This window comes from Erythrolamprus reginae, chromosome 9, assembly GCF_031021105.1.
Source record: "Erythrolamprus reginae isolate rEryReg1 chromosome 9, rEryReg1.hap1, whole genome shotgun sequence".
In the NCBI taxonomy this organism is placed as follows: domain Eukaryota; kingdom Metazoa; phylum Chordata; class Lepidosauria; order Squamata; family Dipsadidae; genus Erythrolamprus; species Erythrolamprus reginae.
This window is the reverse complement of record NC_091958.1, coordinates 38,877,789-38,898,456: the sequence shown is the minus strand read 5'-3', so window position 1 is coordinate 38,898,456 and position 20,668 is coordinate 38,877,789. Positions and strand designations below refer to the sequence as shown.

The 20,668-nt window shown below is 47.3% G+C and overlaps 2 protein-coding genes across 3 annotated transcripts in view; one reads left to right on the top strand and one right to left on the bottom strand.

Moving 5' to 3' along the window:
• The window catches only part of MLST8 (MTOR associated protein, LST8 homolog), a 17,697-nt gene extending 14,442 nt beyond the window's left edge, over window positions 1-3,255 (top strand). For both annotated transcript variants that reach the window (XM_070760889.1, XM_070760890.1), the window contains one exon: window positions 538-3,255. In XM_070760889.1, the coding sequence (XP_070616990.1) occupies window positions 538-656 (119 nt within the window). In that variant the 3' untranslated portion in view covers window positions 657-3,255. The remainder of the gene's footprint in view (window positions 1-537) is intronic.
• Window positions 2,137-20,668, bottom strand: BRICD5 (BRICHOS domain containing 5). The gene is made up of 6 exons (XM_070760892.1): window positions 20,295-20,668; window positions 18,911-19,042; window positions 13,366-13,518; window positions 10,141-10,248; window positions 4,223-4,376; window positions 2,137-3,522 (listed from the first exon to the last, which is right to left on the bottom strand). The coding sequence occupies exons 1-6, from the start codon at window positions 20,460-20,462 to the stop codon at window positions 3,428-3,430; spliced, it is 810 nt and encodes a 269-aa protein (XP_070616993.1). The 5' UTR covers window positions 20,463-20,668; the 3' UTR covers window positions 2,137-3,427.

Genomic DNA, 20,668 nt, shown 5'->3' with positions numbered 1-20,668 from the left:
CCTGACCACTGAATGCTTAAGTATGATTGTTGAATGTTTGGTCAATAAGTTTTTCTTTTAATTTTTTAAATTGTAGTATTAATTGGATTTACACTATTGTCCTGTTTTTATATATGCTGTGAGCCACCTCAAGTCCTCGGAGAGGGGCAGCATACAAATCCAATTAAATCCAATTAAATTTGGTTCTCTCTCTCTCTGTCTCTTTCCCTCTCTCTGTCTCTCTCTCTCTGTGTCTCTGTCTCTTTCCCTGTCTGTCTCTCTCTGTGTGTCTTTCTTTCCCTGTCTTTGTCTCTCTTTCCGTCTCTCTTTCTGTGTGTGTCTCTCTTTGTTTCTGTGTCTCTCTTTCCATCTGTCTCTTTCTCTCTCTGTGTCTGTCTCTGTCACTTTCTCTCTGTCTCTCTCTGTGTCTGTGTCTGTCTGTGTCCCTGTGTCTGTGTCTCTCTCTCTGTCCCTCTCTCTGTCTCTCTCTGTGTCTCTGTTTCTGTCTCTTTCTCCTTTCTGGGTGCTGCTCCCCTGAACTCTCTCTCCCCCCTGCAGCCTCGTCAGACAACTTAGCCAGGCTCTGGTGCGTGGAGACGGGGGAGATCAAGCGAGAATACAGCGGGCATCAAAAGGCGGTCGTCTGCCTGGCGTTCAATGACAGCGTCTTGGGCTGAGGAGCGAGCTTGGGACGGCACCTCTTTACCATCCGGCCTGCCTTCCGGGCAGAGGAGAAGATTCCTGTGGGACCCATCAGCCACTGCTTCTTCCTGCAGAGGCAGAGGTGGGCTGCTAAGGTGGAACGGTGACGTGTGCTCACCCTCCGTGGCTCTGAGTGCTAGCGGAGTCGACCGCAATTCTGCTACGGCACCTGGGCCAGAGGCACCCCTGCGTGTCCATACGCGATTTCGCTAGCACTCCGCTAGCACTCAGAGCCACGGGGGGCGAGCACACGTCACCGTTCCACCTAAGCAGCCTCCATCTGTGTGGAGGGGGTGGCTCTGGTCGAACTCAGCCGAGGCCGCACTCTCTGCCCTTTGGTTTAGTTGGCAAGTGCTGCTTAAAACCAGGATGGAGCTGGTAGAGAAGATTTTGAAGGAGGGCAGGGATGGGTTTCCTTGTCTTGGCTGTCTCTAGAGAGAGCCTCCTGTGCCCTGGGGTGAGCTGGATGTCCTTCCCAAGGGCCCCTTTTCTGCCCCTCTCCTCCCCCCCTCCCTGGACTTCATTTGGGAGCAGGCACTTGACTCCAGGCTGCTTATGCGCTCTGCCTCCTGTCCAGCCAGGACCAGGCAGGCCAAGGGAGAAAGGCTGCCACTGAACAGGGTGCCCTCCCTTCCCCATGCTGGCTCATCTGGCTGAAGAGAAGAGGTTGAACCAAACCTTCAGGGCCGAAGTCTCTCTCTAACCCAGAGGTCTTCTTCAAACCTGGCAACTGGAAAACTTGTGGACTCCCAGAATTCTCCAGCCACCATTCTGTGTTTCTTTGGGGGGGTTTTACTCTATTATTTGGGGGAAGGGATTTTTTTGCAATTTATTTATTCGATTTCTATGCCACCCTTCTCCTGAGACTCGGGGCGGCTTACAACAAGTAATATACACATGATAGAAATCTATATAAAATTACGACTAAAAATCCCCATAGTTAAAAACCAACCAAACAGATTCAGCTATCATGCTTCCGACACTCATTCATTGGGCGGGGCAAGGTATTAAATTTTCAGTGGCCCCAGGCCTGCCAGCAGAGATGGGCCTTTAAAACTTTACAGAAGACAGGGAGGGTAGAGACAGTACAAACCTTTGGGGGGAGCTCATTCCAAGGGCCGGGACCACCACAGAGAAGGCTCTTCCCCTAGGCCCGCCTGACCACATTGCCTGGCTGATGGGACCTGGAGAAGGCCGACTGTGGGACCTGACTGGCCGCTGGGATGTATGAGGCAGAAGGCGGTCCCATAATTAATCTGGTTAGCCCCATTGAGACAGCATCGTTGTAATTGAACCTCGAAGTGATAAGGGCATAAGTGACTGAGTAGACTCCCCGTCCAAGTAGGGCCGCAACTGGCGCACCCAGGCGAACGTCCCCCTTCCAAGGTCATCTGTGGATCGAGGACGACGCCCAAGTCCATTTCCATTTTATTTAATTCATCCCAATAAGGCCTCTTGTTGAAATATTTTATTTTTGCTTGCCAAGAATGTATAAAGGCTTTTGTTGTATCCCAGAGGCTTTGTAATAATGTTTCCTCGTTCTTAAAATATATTCTTGGCTCCCTTTCTAGCATGTCTCAATACAGGAGGTCCCTGGGTTACACCCTCCCCGACTTACGATGCTTCATGGTTATGACACGAAACCGGCCCCCTCCTCCTGCCACACTGCGCTCGCTTGGTTTGCTCTCACTGCCCCAAATTTTGGCAGCAGGCTTCGGAATTGCTGGCATTCGCCGGTTCCGGTGCTTCCTGAACTGCGGGGGTTGGAAGAAGGCATGAATGAAGCGCTTTAGCAAGCAGGCAATTTTTTAGTCACCGCGGTGACGTCATGATGTGGCGACCCAGGGGCAGCGAGGCCATGCAAATTTGCGTATTCAAAGCTCAAATCAAGCTTTAGTGTAGCTGGCCATGCTACAGGGTTGGGGGGAATCAGACGAGACAGCGTTAGAGCGAAATGGAGGAAGATCCCGACTTACACCGAAATTCGGCTTACGATCCACCGTAGGAACAGATCAACATCGTAAGTCGAGGACCCCCTGTACTCTATATCTTAGATATATCAATTGATTCATTGCCCATCTAGTTCTCCTTCTCTTTCCAGATTATTCTTAAGGGACTCTGATCTGCCCAAATATTAGGTTTAGTGTCAATCCCTTGTACTTAATTTAAATTAAATAATGAATTTAATAAAATAGAAATAGAAAGGGAATTTCAAAAAGACACCCCCCCCCCCACCCCAAAATAAAAGAGTAAAAGAACAGAGACAGAATTTGGCTGGAGAATTCTGGGAGTTGAAGTCTTAAAGTTGCCAAGGTTGAAGACCTGCTCTAACCCAACATGCTCACATCCCAAATCAGAGAATCCAGTACATAATGGGTTATTTTTTTTAGAAAAGAAGGATTGATTTTTCACATAATGCTTGTATAGATCTGACCTCATCATAAAGCTGCTTCTATCAGAAACAATTATTTACATGTGACAGTTGAAAGCGATTGACGGTTGAAAGCGACAAACTTCATAAATGTATGTATATATGTATGTATATATATATAGTGGCGAGCACAAGATGACCAAGTAGTGGAGTTCTTGTTGTTTTTCTTCTGGCTGGTCCAGAGTCCTGAATGAGAATGGAAGGCTCTCTCTTTTGAGGTTGGAGGATTTGGGCCGAGCACGAGGGATGGGACCTCAGGTTCTGATCCGGTTCAAGGACAGCTGAGCCGAACCCCGGAAGCTCTGTGGACCTTCTTCACTCGGGGAGGTAGTAGAAACAGATGGAGACACAGACGTTGTTCGGGAAGCAGATGTCAATGCACAGGTAGATGAGCCGCTGCTTTGGAGGATCTGTAAGGAGCAACAAGTGTGTAGAAAGGGGGTTTTGTGGTGGGCGGGCCACAGAGTCCTTTGGATATAAGCTATACATGTTTGACAGGGACAGGCTGCAATGGCAGCTGCTCCTCTTTGGGATCTGGAGGAGCCCCCTCCAAACTGTTTTGATTTTAAGACCCTCTAGAGCAGTGTTTCCCAACCTTGGCAACTTGAAGATATCTGGACTTCAACTCCCAGAATTCCCCAGCCAGCGAATGCTGGCTGGGGAATTCTGGGAGTTGAAGTCCAGATATCTTCAAGTTGCCAAGGTTGGGAAACACTGCTCTAGACCTCTGAGGCTCCACACATGGACCTCCCCCCTCCTGCCCCCGTGGCAAACATTTCATCTTTCCTGCTCATTTTGTGTTGTTTCATTGTGACTGCTCTAGTAAGAACAGCGTGTAAGGCTTGTAGTATTGTATATGTATTGGGCATTTTTGACTGATTTAACTGTGCAAGACTGGATTGTGTAACCTGACCACACTGGCTCAGGAATTCTGGGAGTTGAAGTCCATTGGCCATAAAAGGAATTCTGGGAGTTGAAGTCCATTGGACATAAAAGGAACCAACACCCGCCTTGGCATGGCTGACTGGCACTGGGGGAGTTCTGGTTCAGCTTCACTCAAAGGGAGCAGAGACCAGCCCTGGGTGGGGGCCTTGGCCCCCCTTAACTTACCATCTTTCTTCTTAACCCAGCGGATGGGCACCTGCTGACACAGAGTCCGGGCAGCCTCTCCTGCCTCCACCGGCTGCACCAGGCTCCCTGGCACAACACCCAGGAATTCTTGGTAGTATTGGGAAGCATGGCTGGGAAGCAGCGGGGGATCCTCCTGGCAGAGAAAAGAAGGATGGTGAAGGCACCTCAGCACGGCTCCAGGAACAGGCTGGCCCACTCAACCTCTGCGTCCTGCAGGGTCCCCATTCCAGGCCACTGCACTATGGAAAGCACTTCCTGAAAGAGGCAGCCAGTGGGTACCAAGACCCCTCTGCCTGCCTGGCATCCCCCAAGGAGTCTGCCTGCATTGTTTACATGCTGCTTTCCCCAACTGTTTAAAGGCCAGAATAGCCCTGGGAGTACTGTCTAGGCCAGTGATGGTGAACCTTTTTTTCCTCGGGTTCCGAAAGAGTGTGAGTTTGTGCTATCGCACATTCACATGCCAATATTCATAATTCAATGCCTGGAGAAGGCAAAAACAGCTTCCCCCGCCACCCAGAGGCCCTCTGGAGGCTGGAAATGGCCTGTTTCCCAACTTCTGGTGGGCCCAATAGACTCGTGTTTCGCCTTCCCCGGGCTTTAAAGGCTCCCCTGGAGTTGAGGGTGGGTAAAAACACCGTCCCCATCCTTCGGAAGCTCCCTGAAACCAAAAACACCCTCCCAGAGCCTCTGGGAGCCAAAAATCAGCTGGCTGGCACACACATGCACGTTGGAGCTGAGCTAGGGTAAAAGCTCCAGTGACTGCAGATTATTATTATTATTATTATTATTATTATTATTATTATTATTTAGATTTGTATGCCGCCCCTCTCCGAAGACTTGGAGCGGCTCACAAGAAGAATACAAAATACAAATCCAATGACTAAAAAAGCAAAACAGTTAAAAACCGTTGATTACAAGATATGGCTCCACATGCCACCTTTGATACTTGTGCCATAGGTTCCCCATCACTGCTCTAGGCCTGTGATGGCAAACCTATGGCACCACTTTGCCATGTTTCGGCTCCAGCGTGCATGCGCACACGCGTCAACTGATTTTTGCCCTTGGGAAAGGCTGTTTTGTCCACTGGACAAAAGCTTCCAGGAAGCCCCAGAGGCAAAAAAAAAAAAAAAAAAATCGGGAAAAATGCACTTCCATTTTGCTGTTGTGCTGTTTTTGTGCACTCCGGAAGGTTCAGAGAAGCTGAAGTGCATTTTTCCAAACTTCTGGTTTGTCTGCTTGGGCATTTCCTCCTCCCTTACCAGGCTTCAGAAAGGCCTGTGCGCATGTGCAGGGGGCAGCACAGGTTGGGTGTGCATGTGTGCAGGGGAGGGAAGGGGAGTGGGCACGTAGACACATGCTAGCACACCCAGAACACACACCCTTTGGCCCACGAACCAAAACAAGGTTCGCCATCCCTGGTCTAGACTGCAGCCCCAAGGGGGAGTCTCCAAAGTTAGCCAATGGAAGACCTGTGGACTTCAATTCCCAGAAATTCACCCACTGGCTGGAGAATTCTGGGAGTTGAAGTCCACAAGTCTTAAAAGTTGCCAACTTTGAAGACCTCTGATCAGGAGGTGGTGAGTTCAATCCTAGGTAGAGGCATATGTAAAGGATCTCCTACTTGGGCAGGAAGGTTGGACTGGATCAGGGGCAGGCAAAGTTGGCTCTTCAAATGACATGTGGACTTCAACTCCCAGAGTCCCTGAGCTAGCATGATTGGCTCAGGAATTCTGGGAGTTGAAGTCCACATGTCATGGAAGAGCCAACTTTGCCTACCCCTGGATTTGAAGACTTGCAAGGTCCCTTCCGAGTCTTGTTAATCTGATCTGAAACTTGCTAGCAATTTGGGGGTGTGGTGTCATGGTGGACACACCCACCCAATTGACTGTCAAGCCGGTGCAGAACTTGGGGATAAATCAAGGGCTAGCCACACTGTCTGTAGAAGGCTTGATGCTTATGGGAACTTTGGAGGGGTGTTTTTCATGAGGGAACAGATGCAGCAACAAAGCATTCTCTCGAGTGGTTCAAGGTCACCCTACCACCACCCACCTGGGCGGAAGCGGAAGGAGGACTTGCCACTCTGGCACAATCTGATTTGGGCAATGTGACACATTTTGGGGGGGGGGACGGGGGGGGGGACAAGGGATGTGAATTTTCAATTGGGTGGGGAGCTCAGATCGGGGTTTCCCAGTGGAGGTGCCAGGATGGTTCTGCAAATAAATTGGAGCTTTGATTTAAATTTGGATGTTACCTGGAACCCTGACATTGGCCATGCTCGCCCAGCCCCTCCCTGAGGTCAACCACAGCCCTAGAAACATAGAAACACAGAAGACTGACGGCAGAAAAAGACCTCATGGTCCATCTAGTCTGCCCTTATATCTTAGGATGGATATATGTTTATCCAGGCATGTTTAAATTCATTTCCTGTGGATTTACCAACCACATCTGCTGGAAGTTTGTTCCAAGCATCTACTACTCTTTCAGTCAAATAATTTTTTCTCATGTTGCTTCTGATCTTTCCCCCAACTAACCTCAGATTGTTCTTGTGTTCATTTTCTTGTGTTTGTGTTCATTTTCCTATGAAAAACACTTCCCTCCTGAACCTTATTGAACCCTTGAACATATTTAAATGTTTTGATAATAAATCCCCCTCTTTCCCTTCTGTCCTAGACCAGTGTTTCCCAACCTTGGCAACTTGAAGGTATCTGGAGTTCAACTCCCAGGAGTCCCCAGCCAGCGAATGGGAAATATCTTCAAGTTGCCAAGGTTGGGAAACACTGCTCTAGACAGACTATAGATGGAGTTCATGAAGTCTTGCCTGATAGATTTTATGCTGAAGACCTTCCGCCATTTTTGTAGCCCGTCTTTGGACCCGTTCAATTTGATCCATATCTTTTTGTAGGTGAGGTCTCCAGAACTGATCACAGTATTATTCCAAATGGGGTCTCACCAGCACTGTATACAGTGGGATCACAATCTCCCTCTTCCTGCTTGTTATACATCTAGCTATGCAGCCAAGCATTCTACTCGCTTTCCCTACCGCCTGACCACACTGTTCACCCATTTTAAGACTGACAGCCCTGATGCGGCACTCAATAAAATTGAGTTTGACACCCGTGTCCTAAGGCCACCCTAAGGAGCTGGATATCCAGGGGGTGGGACGTGTGAGAATGTGCCCTGCATTCCCCCCCCCCTTCCCTCTCTGTCCCCGAAGGCGGCTTAACCGCGTTGGTGAGGAATGCCAGCTCCTGACTGGGCAGAGCAGAAACCTGAGTCCTCCAGCCAGATTCCTTCTGACATTTGCAGTAAAGAGAACCTTCTGTCTTCCTGTAATCGGACCTCTGCCCTCCAACGCTTTGCGCCCCCCTCGGTCCGACTCCTGCAGGGGCAGCAGCATTTAGGACAATGCAGCTTTGTTTTCGCTGACGGGAATTCACCCAAAGCCAGCCATGAGTTGCCAACCCCCAGAATGTGATCTATTGCTTCTTCCATTAAGGCAGCGGTAGACAAAGTTGGCCCCTCTATGACTTGTGGACTTCAACTCCCAGAATTCCTGAGCCAGTCATGCTAGCTCAGGAATTCTGGGAGTTGAAGTCCACATATCATACAAGAGCCATCTTTGCCTACCCCTCTGCTAGCCCCTCAACTCCACTAGCCTAGGGATAGGCAAAATTGGCTCTTCTATGACTTGTGGACTTCAACTCCCAGAATTCCTGAGTCAATCATGCTAGCTCAGGAATTCTGGGAGTTGAAGTCCACAGGTGAGAGAAGAGCCAACTTTGCCTACCCCTGCATTAGGGGAAGGGGCAGATTGCTCCGTGCGCATCCAGCGTGTTTTAGCTTGTGTGCATGCGTAGATACAAAAAAACCACCGAAATATCTCTCGCATGCGCATCCCCTCAGGAGATTTTTGCTTCCTGCACATGTACAGAAGCAAGAACATGCTGGGACATGCACGCACGCAAGATACCCAAAGCTGGGTGCGCAAGCTCAACTTTTGCATCCATTACCGTTCCAGTAGGAACCCACCACTGATTAGGGGGAATAATTGATCATCATATCCCGGCTAAGGAACAAGCAATGGGTAGGCTAGATTGGGGAGCCATCGGACACACCACTTTTGGGGATTAACCAGTGGAACTACTTGCCACCAGATGTTGTGGGTGCTCCATCACTGGAAGCTTTCAACAAAAGACTGGACAGCCCTTTGTCTTGAAATGTTATAGGATCTCCTCCTTGCGCTTGGGGTTGGACTAGATGACCTCCCAGATCCCTTCCAACTCTGTTATTATGTTGTAATAACTGAGAGCAAGCCCTGGAGAGAGTTAAAAGTGTCTCACCAGCTCAGAAAAGAGAATGAGGAAACGGAAGCCACCAGCTGGTTGGGTTACTAGCAGCAGCTTGCAAAATAAGCCCTTGAGGCAACCATGAGATTTGTGCATTGATCCTGAGAACACGCATCTGACATTCTGAGACATAACTCTTCCTGTGCATGGAAGGTCATCTTGCTTTGACAGCTAATCAGAAATCTCCCCACCAACCTACTAAAAGCTGCATTATACCTGTTTTTAATGGCGTTTGTGTTTTTGTGCTTTTTAAAAAACACAGCCTGGAGGGAGTTCAGCCACTGAGGCCAGTTGGAACTGATTAATGGGGTGATTAATTAACTTTTGGAGAAGGAAACAGGATGCCTTGTGCCCTTCGGCTATACCAGCCTTCTCCTATTTAGTGCCCCAGAGATGCCTGTTGGAGATTGGGAGACTAGCCTTCCCCTGCACCCAAAGATGCCTGGCAAGAGAGGGTACCTTGCCCCATGGAGGCAGCCCTCATGCTGAAAGAGAGAAGAAGGGGATGGATGGAAGGAAGGAAGGAAGGAAGGAAGGAAAGAAAATGAGCCAGGGTGGCTTAGAAGGTAGAGTGCAGTACTGCAGGCCACTGAAGCTGACTGTAGATCTGTAGGTCAGCAGTTCAAATCTCATCACCGGCTCAAAGTTGACTCATCCTTCCATCCTTCCGAGGTGGGTAAAAAGAGGACACGGATTGTGGGGGCAATAGGCTGGCTCTGTTTTTAAAAAGTGCTATTGCTAACATGTTGTAAGCCACCCTGAGTCTAAGGAGAAGGGCGGCATAAAAATTGAATGAATGAATGAATGAATGAATGAATGAATGAATGAATGAATAAATAAATAAATATGTGCCTTCCCCAACAACATGCATTCCTGCCTCCGACACAACATCAGCTAGATCCGTGATGGAGAACCTATGGCATGCATGCCGCAGGAATCCAAGGATACATGAGGCATTACCCTATCCCAGCTCCTAGCCAGCTGATTTTCGGCCTTGGGGAAGGCCAAGCTTCCCTGAAACCCCGGAATGCAAAAAAACCACCCAATGAGAAAACCAGAAGTTTGGAAAAACAGACTTCCGGTTTTCCCATTGTGCTGTTTTTCGCACTTTGAAGGCTTCAGGAAGCTTCCCTGACAGCTCCAGAGTGCAAAAAACAGCACAATAGGCAAACCGGAAGTCTGTTTTTCTGAACTTCTGGTTTGCCCAAAAGGGCCTCTGTGCATGTATGGAGACCGGGGGGGGAGGATTATGTGCATGCACAGGGGCAGCGCAGGGGGTGCACATGTGTGTGTGTGGGAGGGAATGTGTGTAGCCACATGAACACATGCTAGCACATGCACGTGAACCAATAAAGGTTCTCCACTACTGGCTAGATTCTTCTCATGCTAGGCCAGAGTTCTTCAAACTTGGCAACTTTAAGACTTGTGGACTTCAACTCCCAGAATTCTCCAGCCAGCATAGCTGGCTGGAGAATTCTGGGAGTGGAAGTCCACAAGTCTTAAAGTTGCCAAGTTTGAGGACCCCTGGGCTAGGCTGTTGCAGGCACTCACCTTGTGCTTGGATAGGTTGAACGCAGCCTGGGCAGCCTCCTGATCCTGGGCATTCATCCTCTTCAGGTAACAATTGCTGTGGCCCGACAGCTTATAGCAGACGTATCCCTGCGCAGAGAACCAGGAAAAACATGAGGACCATTAGAGCAGAGATCCACAGCCTGTTTGGAAACGCGCCTCGCAAATGGCAGGCCAGCCTGTGCATAAAACGCCATTTGTAGAAACGCTATATGTATACAGTATGTAGTTTCTAGAACCGTTAAGTTTATAGTCAGGGCTGTTGAGATGAGAATACGTTTTATAGAACATATTGTGGGGGCATGCAAAGGAGATCAATTAAGAATATTTTATATCAGTACCTTACGTTTGTTTAATATAATCCTTTGCATGAGTGATATTCTCATGTTTTGCTACTCAATTTTAGCATATTATACTGCATTTTAACTTATTTATCCAAATTCCCTTTATTTTACCCAACTTTATTGTATTTTAAACATTCATGGTTTTTTTCCATTGCTCAGACTGTTTCTTTCCAGGTGCTAATGATGTTCCCAGATCTTACTGGGAAGAGTGGAAAGGATTGCATGGCTTCCCCGTGGGGTTACACCAGACCTCAACCCAATCATGGGGGAGACTCTTCCAGTATTGGGTTGCTACTGGGGCGGTGGATGCCATCGTACCGGTAGTGAAAATGGACCTGTGCGCATAACTCTGGGTGATTGGCCGGTGGATGAGTTTGGGCTTCTGCACATGCGTGGGAAGCAAATTTTTGTGAGAGGACACGCATGCACGGCAATTTTTGGCATTTTGTTGTGCTTTTGCGCACATACAGAAACCAAGAAAATGGCACACCCACGTGTCCACTTGGGAGATTTGGCTTCCTGCGCATGTGCGGAACTCAAATCTCGCTCGGACATGTGCATGCGCACATTGGACATGCGTCCGCGCCTGCTAGTCACCTGGAGCCAGGGCCGGAAAAGGCAGGGAGAAGCCTCCCTGGGAGCTCTCTAGGAATCTCCTAGGAGGAAACAGGGCTGGAAAAGGTGGGGAGAAGTCTCTGTGGGGCCAATCTAGGAATCTTCTGGGAGGAAACGGCCAGAAAAGATGGGGAGAAGCCTCTGTGGGGCCTCTCTAGGAATCTCCTGGGAAGAAACAGGGCTGGAAAAGGTGAGAAGCCTCCATGGGGCCTCTCTAGGAATCTCCTGGGAGGAAACGGCCGAAAAAGGCGGGGAGAAGCCTCTGTGGGGCCTCCCTAGGAATCTCCTGGGTGGAAACAGGGCCAGAAAAGGCAGGGAGAAGCCTCCGTGGGGCCTCTCTAGGAATCTCCTGGGAGGAAACAGGGCCTCCACCCTCCCTATGGTTTTCCCAATCGCATGCATTATTTGCTTTTACATTGATTCCTATGGGAAAAATTGCTTCTTCTTACAAAATTTTCTACTTAAGAACCTGGTCACGGAACGAATTAAGTTAGTAAGTAGAGGTGCCACTATAATTGGAAGGGTCACCAGAGTCAAACTGTCTCCTTTTCTGGAAGATTTAATTGGGGGGGTCTCCAAACTTGGTCACTTTAAGACTTGCAGAACTTCAACTCCCAGCTGGCTGGAGAATTTTGGGAGATGAAGTCCACAAGTCATAAAGTGGCCGAGTTTGGAGACTTCTGCAGTAAATGACCTTCCCGGCAGCATCACTGGAAACCGATCTCAGCATCTCTATCCTTCAAATATGCTGCAGATGTGGGGAACGGAAAAAGGTTTTTGGGGTTCTCCCAGTTTCTGGGGGTTTGGGGATCAGGCGAGGTTCTCAAGTCTGGGACACCCAAAGTTCACTTGTGTCTCCGGGAGGGTCCAATGAGCAGCAAGTCTTGTTTTCTTTATAAGGAGGCCGCTGGGGAATTCTGGGAGTTGAAGTCTGCAAGTTACAATGTGCTCTACATAGGGCTACCCTTGAAGAGGATTCGGAGACTTCAGCTGGTGCAGAATGCAGAAGCGCGTGCTATTACGGATGTGACAAGGTACACCCGTATTACTCCAACTTTATGTGGTTGCCAGTTGGTCTCCAAACACAATTCAAGGTGTTGGTTATCACCTTTAAAGCCCTAAATTGTTCAGGGCCAGACTATTTATGGGACCACCTCCTCCCTCATACCTCGTGTGGCCAGTAAGGGCCCACAGAGTCGGCCTTCTCCAGGTCCCGTCTGCCAAACAATGTCGGCTGGCGGGACCTCGGAGAAGAGCCTTCTCTGTGGTGGCTCCAACTCTTTGGAACCTACTGCCTCCAGAGATCCGCATTATCTCCACCCTAGTGGTTTTCCGGAAAGCCGTTAAGACCTGGCTTTTCCGGCAGGCCTGGAATTAGGCTGATTGTAACTATGTATGTTTTTTATATTATTGTTATTATTGTTTTTTATTATTAGATTTTAACTGTTTTTATTGTTGTTGTATTTATTCTGATTGTTAGCCTCTCAGAGTCCGTTTGGAGTGAGCGGCATATAAAATAAATAAATAGACAGACAGACAGACAGACAGACAGACAGACAGACAGACAGACAGAAGATTGATGGCAGAAAAAGACCTTATGGTCCATCTAGTCTGCCCTTATACTATTTCCTGCCCTTATACTATTTTATCTTGGATGGATATGTGTTTACCCCAGGCATGTTTAAATTGAATTCCTGTGGATTTACCAACCATGTCTGCTGGAAGTTTGTTGCAAGAGTCTACTACTCTTTCAGTAAAATAATATTTTCTCATGTTGCTTCTGATCTCTCCCCAAACTGACCTCAAATTGTGCCCCTTTGTTCTTGGGTTCACTTTCCTATTAAAAACACTTCCCTCCTGAACCTTATTGAACCCTTTAACATATTTAAATGTTTCGATCATGTCCCCCCTTTTCCCTTCTGTCCTCCAGACTATATAGTCTGATTTCATGAAGTCTTTCCTGATCAGTTTTATGCTTGAGACCTTCCACCATTTTTGTAGCCCATCTTTGGACCCGTTCAATTTGATCCATCTCTTTTTGTAGGTGAGGTCTCTAGAACTGAACACAGTAAATAAATAAGTAAATAAATAATAAACACAATAAATAAGTCTTAAATTGGCCGAGTTTGGGGACCCTGCTAGTCATAGAACGTGCCTCTTTTCTGCACATCCCTATGAAACAGACACAATCATAGGTAGACACACTTTCTCCCCTTTAACTGGGAAAGGCAGCCCAGTGCGTGCTCACATTCTTGCAGTCAAACAAAATGGCGGTGCTTTGGTTACTGGAAGAGGTGATGTAGTAGGTGATGGTTTTCTTGGCCTTGCTGATCACTATGGACTGGTTCATTGAGGATCCCGGGCGATTCTGGAAGTTTAGTCGCATTACCTGAGAAAGAGGCTACAATAACACAACACAACAGTCAAAAAGAGGGCTGTGAAAGCATTTAAAGACACCTCACATCCTGGACACGAACTGCTTCAACTCCTACCCTCAAAACGACACTATAGAGCAGTATTTCCCAACCTTGACAACTTGAAGAGATCTGGACTTCAACTCCCAGAATTCCCCAGCCAGCGAATGCTGGCTGGGGAATTCTGGAAGTTGAAGTCCAGGTCTCTTCAAGTTGCCAAGGTTGGGAAACACTGCTATAGAGCATTGCATACCAACTAGACACCAGAACAGTTTCTTCCTGAACGCCATCACTCCGCTAAACAAATAATTCCCTCAACACTGTCAAACTATTCGCTAAGGTTGCATTACTATTACTATTAATCTTCTCATTGTTCCTGTCACCCACCTCCTCCCATTTATGACTGTAACTTGTTGCTTGTGTCCTTATGGTTTATATTGACTGGTTCCTAATATGATTCGATTGCTTATTTGTATCTGGACTATCATTAAGTGTTGTATCTTATGATTCTTGGCAACACTGAGAGCATCTGCACCAAAGACAAATTCCTTGTGTGTCCAAACACATTTGGCCAATAAAGAATTATATTCTATTTCCTTTTCTAAAGGACCAGCATAAAACATTTGGGGAACAGTCAATTAAAGTGTATCACAGTTTTAAAAAAAAGAATTCTAGAAGAAGCAAGGAAATACATTAAAAAAGAAAAGGTGTACATCCCGTCTGGCGGGACCCAGGGGAAGAGCCTTCTCTGTGGTGGCCCCGACCCTCTGGAATCAACTCCCCCCGGAGATTAGGACTGCCCCCACCCTCCTTGCCTTTCGTAAACACCTAAAAACCCACCTTTGCCGCCAAGTATGGGGAAATTGATTCCCCTCGGCCGCTCCGTTTTATGTATGGTTTGTTTGGGTTGTATGAGTGTTTTTAAATCAAGGGTTTTTAACTGTTTTCCTGTTTTAATCATTGGATTTTTGTTTTGTATTCTTGTTGCGAGCCGCTCCAAGTCTTCGGAGAGGGGCGGCATACAAATCTAATAAATAAATAAATAAATAAATAAACAATTTTTTAAAATGAGTCTAAAAATTGAGGAGTAGGGGAGCGTAACGGTTTATATGTGGAAGACTTCTATATCAAATTACAGAGCACTCTAGTGTGGCAAATTAGATGCTCATTAAGTCTAATTTATGGCTTGGACCGTCATCCCACAAATTTTAAGCACTCCTGCGCACATCCTGGCAACATTACATACCATAGCAGGATTGCTATGTGAAAGCGGGTGTATGTGTGTAGAATTGTCCTACACGCCTAGGTATTTATGCAATAAGGGAGAGATGAGACGAGTATGGATGGCTGTGTAGTAGAGGGGCATCCTCAGTTCTTGGTGTGTCCAGAGTCACAAGGCCTTGACTCTCTGCGTGAGCAATCATAGACTTCAGTGGTATTATATGATTAATGAGTCATGGCGACACAGTGGTTAGAATGCAATACTGCAGTCTACTTCTGCTGTCTGCCAGCTGCCTGTAATTTGGCAGTTCGATTCTCACCAAGCTCAAAGTTGACTCAGCCTTCTGTCCTTCCGAGGTGGGTAAAATGAGGACCCAGATTGTTGGGGACAATTATGCTGATTCTGTAAATCGCTTAAAGAGGGCTGTGAAGCACTGTGAAGCAGTATACAGTGATACCTCGTCTTACAAACCCCTCTTCATACAAACATTTCATGATATGAACCCGGTATTTAAGATTTTTTGCCTCTTCTTCTGAACTATTTTCACCTTACAAACCCGAGCCACTGCCGCTGGGATGCCCCACCTCTGGATTTCCATTGCCAGCCAAAGCGCTGGGATTTTCCTGAGCCTCTCCTCACTGGGAATCCCCGCCTCCGGACTTCCATTGCCAGCCGAAGCGCCCGTTCTTGCATTGCTGGGATTTCCCTGAGGTTCCCCTGGCTGGGATTCCCTTCATTTTTGCCGGCACTGCTTTGAATCCCAGCAAGGGGAGGCTCAGGGAAATCCCAGCGCTTTGGCTAGCAACAGAAGTCCAGAGGCGGGGATTCCCAGTGGTGGAAGGCAAAAGGGGTGACCTTTGGGATGGGGTTGCATGCATTATTTGCTTTTACATGGATTTCTATGGGGAAAGTTGATTCATCTTATCAACTTTTCTACTTACGAATCTGGTCACAGAACGAATTAAGTTCGTAAGACGAGGCATCACTATATTGCTATTAAGAGCAGTTTGACAGGGCAGCCAATTATCAAGGAGGGTCGTGAGGAGGGGCTGCCCTTCACATGGGTTGACTGATTTTGGATTCCTGCCCTGAACAGGGGGTTGGACCTGACAGCCTCAAAAGGCCCCTTCAACTCTATCGTCTTCTACATTTTTCCATGGATGATGATATACCTCTAGTATCATCAATACAATTTGGTGGGGAAATTTGCTTTTATACAAATGTAACGACTGTGGAAAATAATAGGAGGAAAGAGCCAGTTTGGTGCAGTAATGAAGGTGCTGGCCTAGGAGCCAAGACTCAAGAGGTGGTGAGTTCTAATCCTGCCTTAGACATGAAGGCCAGCTGTAGCTATGGGCCAGTCACTCACTCTCAGCCCAACCCACCTAATAGGTTGTTATGGGGGAGGTTGTTATAGGAGGAGGAAGAATGCATTCTTGGTGTTTTGAGTTATTTACAAAAAATATAAAGATAGGATAAAAGAAATATGCTTTTTTAAAATAATAATAATAATAATAATAATAATAATAATAATAATAATTTATTAGATTTGTATGCCGCCCCTCTCCGAAGACTCGGGGCGGCTCTTCCAGCTGCTACATTCTTAAACAGAAACCATTCTAACTACACTGCTCAGAAAATAAAGGGAACACTTAAACAACACAATATAACTCCAAGTAAATCAAACTTCTGTGAAATCAAATTGTCCACGTAGGAAGCAACACTGATTGACAATCAATTTCACATTCTGTTGTGCACATTCAACTTCGTACAAAACAAAGTATTCAATGAGAATATTTCATTTATTCAGATGCCGGATGTGTTATTTGAGTGTTTCCTTTATTTTTTTGAGCAGTATATTTTCCATTCTTCAAAATAATGATGATAATGATGATGATGATGATATTAACAACAACAACAACAACACAGTTGGAAAGGACCTTGGAGGTTTTCTAATCCAACCCCCAGCTCAAGCAGGAACCTACACTACTTCAGACAGATGGTTATCCAACATCTTCCACCCATTGCTTCTTGTCAAGTGCTTTGGGGAATAGTTTGACTCCCTCTTCTTTGTGGCAACCCCTGAGATATTGGAAGGCTGCTATCACGTCTCACCTGGTCCTTTTTTTCCTTAAACTAGCCATGCCCAGTTCCTGCAACTGTTATTTATATGTTTTATAAGCCTCTAGTCCCCTAATCCAGTGTTTCCCAACCTTTTTTGAGCCGCGGCACATTATTCACATTTTCAAAATCCTGGGGAACATTGAGCGGGGGGGGGGGGGAGTTTGGACAAAAAAAATCTCTCTTCCTCCCTTTCGCTCTATTTCTCTCTCCCTCCCTCTTTCTCTCCATCCCTTTCTCTCTCCCTCCTTCCCCTTCTTGCTGTCTCTTTCTTTCTTTCCTTTCTTTCCTTTCTTTCTCTCTCTCATTCTGTCTCTCTTGCTATCTCTTTCTTTCTCTCTTCCTTCCTTCCTCTCTCTTCTGTTCTTTCTCTCTCCCTCCTTCCCCCCTCTTGCTGTCTCTCTTTCTTTCTCTTTCTCTCTCTCTCATTCTGTCTCTCTTGCTATCTCTTTCTTTCTCTCTTCCTTCCTTCCTCTCTCTTTTGCTCTTTCTCTCTCCCTCCTTCCCCCCTCTTGCTGTCTCTCTTTCTTTTTCTTTCTCTCTCTCTCTCATTCTGTCTCTCTTGCTATCTCTTTCTTTCTCTCTTCCTTCCTTCCTGTCTTTTGCTCTTTCTCTCTCCCTCCTTCCCCCCTCTTGCTGTCTCTTTCTTTCTTTCTTTCTTTCTTTCTTTCTCTCTCTCTCTCATTCTGTCTCTCTTGCTATCTCTTTCTTTCTCTCTTCCTTCCTTCCTCTCTCTTTTGTTCTCTTTCTCTCTCCCTCCTTCCCCCCTCTTGCTGTCTCTCTTTCTTTTTCTTTCTCTCTCTCTCATTCTGTCTCTCTTGCTATCTCTTTCTTTCTCTCTTCCTTCCTTCCTGTCTTTTGCTCTTTCTCTCTCCCTCCTTCCCCCCTCTTGCTGTCTCTTTCTTTCTTTCTTTCTTTCTCCTCTCTCTCTCATTCTGTCTCTCTTGCTATCTCTTTCTCTCTCTTCCTTTCCTTCTCTCTCTTGTTCCCTCTCTTCCTTTCTTCTCTGCGGAGGCCGGCAAAGCTTTTTCTGGGTAGGCTGGCTGGGGGATAGGGCGTGCGCGCGCACGCACCCCCGACGTTCCAAAGAACCTTCTCCGACCTCCGCTGTGAGAAGGTTTTCTCCGAGCGCTCGCTGCCGTTGCAGCCACCACTGCGGGAGGAGCTGGAGAAAGGGGCAGATCGGGCGGGCGGGCGTCAGCGCTGAGAAGCCAGGGGCGCGAGGGGAGCGGAGGCACTGGGGGGTGGGGGCAGCCGCGGAGCCGGCCTCTGCACTTTCATCGCTCCCCATCCCAAACTCCAACGCCCAGCTCCTTACGCGGAACAGAAGAATTAAGCTCTCCTTTTTCCTGCCTTCCTCCTGTGGGGCCCAGCAGGTTTGCGCCGGCAGCGTCCCGCCCAGCTGGAGTTTCCCTAGAAGCTTCACGGCATACCTGCCCATGTCTCGCGGCACACTAGTGTGCCGCGGCACACCTGTTGGGAAACGCTGCCCTAATCATCTTGGTTGCCCTCCTCTGCATTCTTTCTAGAGTTTCCACATCCTTTTCCCATTGTAAAATCTAAATGCAGTATTCCAAGTGTGGCCTTACCAAGGCATTATAAAGTGGAATTAACATGATTAATGGAATTAACATTCTTCAAACTGAGAATGACTCCAGCATGTTCTTTGCAGGGCTGCAGCCAGAGGTGGGTCGCTAAGGGGGAACGGTGACAAGTGTTCACCTCCGTGGCTCTGAGTGCTAGCAGAGTCCAGTGCAATAATGCTACTGCACCTGGGCAGTTAGCGAAATCACATGCGGACACGCAGGTCACAGGCGCACCTATGTGTCCACATACAATTTCTCCACCTGGCCAGTGGCATCATTGCGCTGGACTCCGCTAGCACTCAGAGCCATGGGGGTGAGCACGTGTCACCTTAGCAGCCCACTTCTGGCCGCAGCCACATCTTGCTCAGATGGAGAGAACATTTTCAGCTAGCCCTGCATAAAAATTGAGAATCGGGGCTAAGGGCCCTCTGGCAAAAGGCGAACTCTTACCTTGGGCGAAACCTGGGTGAAGCTGACCGTCGCTGCCACTGTGATGCAGATAATTCCACAGGTCAACATAATAGAGAGGATGGCCCCAAATATCCTGGAGGGCCTGTGGGATTCTGCTGGAGGGGGCTTTTCCTAAACAGAGGAAAAGGGAAAATTAGTCCTCAAAAAAAGAGCCTAGATTCCATTGTTGGTTTCATCCATAACCATTGTGTGTAACGACATTCTGGGGACCAGCTGATTGAGCAATGAAGAGAACGCACACTTATTTTTGAGCGGTGTGATCACCACAGCGTGGGAGCAGCTTATCTCCTCCGTTTATGTTATCAGAATTATGTAAGATAATGTAGACTAATCTCTCGTGCTGTAATCTCTAATCAATTTGCTTGATGTGCAAGCTTCCAAAAGCTATAGGTGTCTCCAACAGTTAGAGAAATTTGTCCCATTTTGGCCACAGCATGTAAGTAGTCTATACATTGTACAGTCTTCTTGTACCCTTAAAAAATGAAATATATTATCTGTATCTACCATATATCTAATCCATATACCTAATCTCTCTCCCTCTCTCTGTCTATCTATCTATCATCCATCTATCTACCCATCCATCCATCCATCCATTCCTCCATCCTATCATCTATCTATCTGTCTATCTATCTATCTGTCCGTCCGTCCGTCCATCCATCCATCTTTTTTTTAAAATTATTTTTATCAAATTTTTTGAAACAAAAACAAACATACAAAAAGTCGACACATCACACAATACATACAAGCAGTTTACGGAAACTTGTGCATTTTGAAAGAAAGTTGTTTTTACATTGCCTTTTCTACATTGTCCTCTTTTATTTTGTTTGGTTTTTTTCATTTCTGGTTTTTTCTCTATCCAATTGGATAATTTTCCCCATACCATATAATAATTTCCCTGTTCAGTTTGGAATTCCATTGTCATTTTACTCATTTTTGCACATTCTAGTATCTTATGTTCTGTTGGCATATTTTCTGTTTTCCAATTTTGTGCAAAGTTCAATCTGCAGCTGTATATACATGCCATCTATCTATCCATCCATCCATCCATCCATCCATCCATCCATCCATCCATCCATCCATCATCTACCTATTCATCTATCTGCCTACCTACCTACCTACCTACCCATCCATCCATCATCTATCTACCTATTCATATATCTATCTGCCTACCTGCCTACCTACCTACCTTCCTACCTTCCTACCTACCTACCTTCCTACCTACCTATCTAATCTATCTTTCCTACATCTATCCATCCATCCACCCACCACCATTAAGTCAGGAGCCTTATTTGCAGGCAGCAAATCGGGGCTGCAGTGCTTCCTGGGGGGGGGGCAAACTTGGTGCGGAGGGAAGGCTACTTACTGCACTGAGAGAGAGGTGGGCCACGGCCTGCTCCTCCATCCCGGATCCCCCTTTCCTCCGACGGAGTCGAGGCTTTCCAATCCCAGAGCGTCCAGTGAGAAACTCAAGAATGTCCCAAGGAGAGCCAGCTGAGCCGTGAACCTGGATTCCCAGCCTGGGCAGAGGCATGTGGAGGTGAAACTACACTACTCAGTGGGTGGAGGGAAGGGGGGGGGCTGCAGAGAGATGCTGGCCAGGCCCCAGTGAGATGCTTGCCCTGCCCGGCCCCGAGAGACAGCCAAGGCATTCATGGGAGGACAATCGAGGTCTTTGTGTCAGGGACCTTGAGGCTGGCAGGTGGGGTCCAGGGCTCCGCGGCCCTTTCTTAGGAAGGA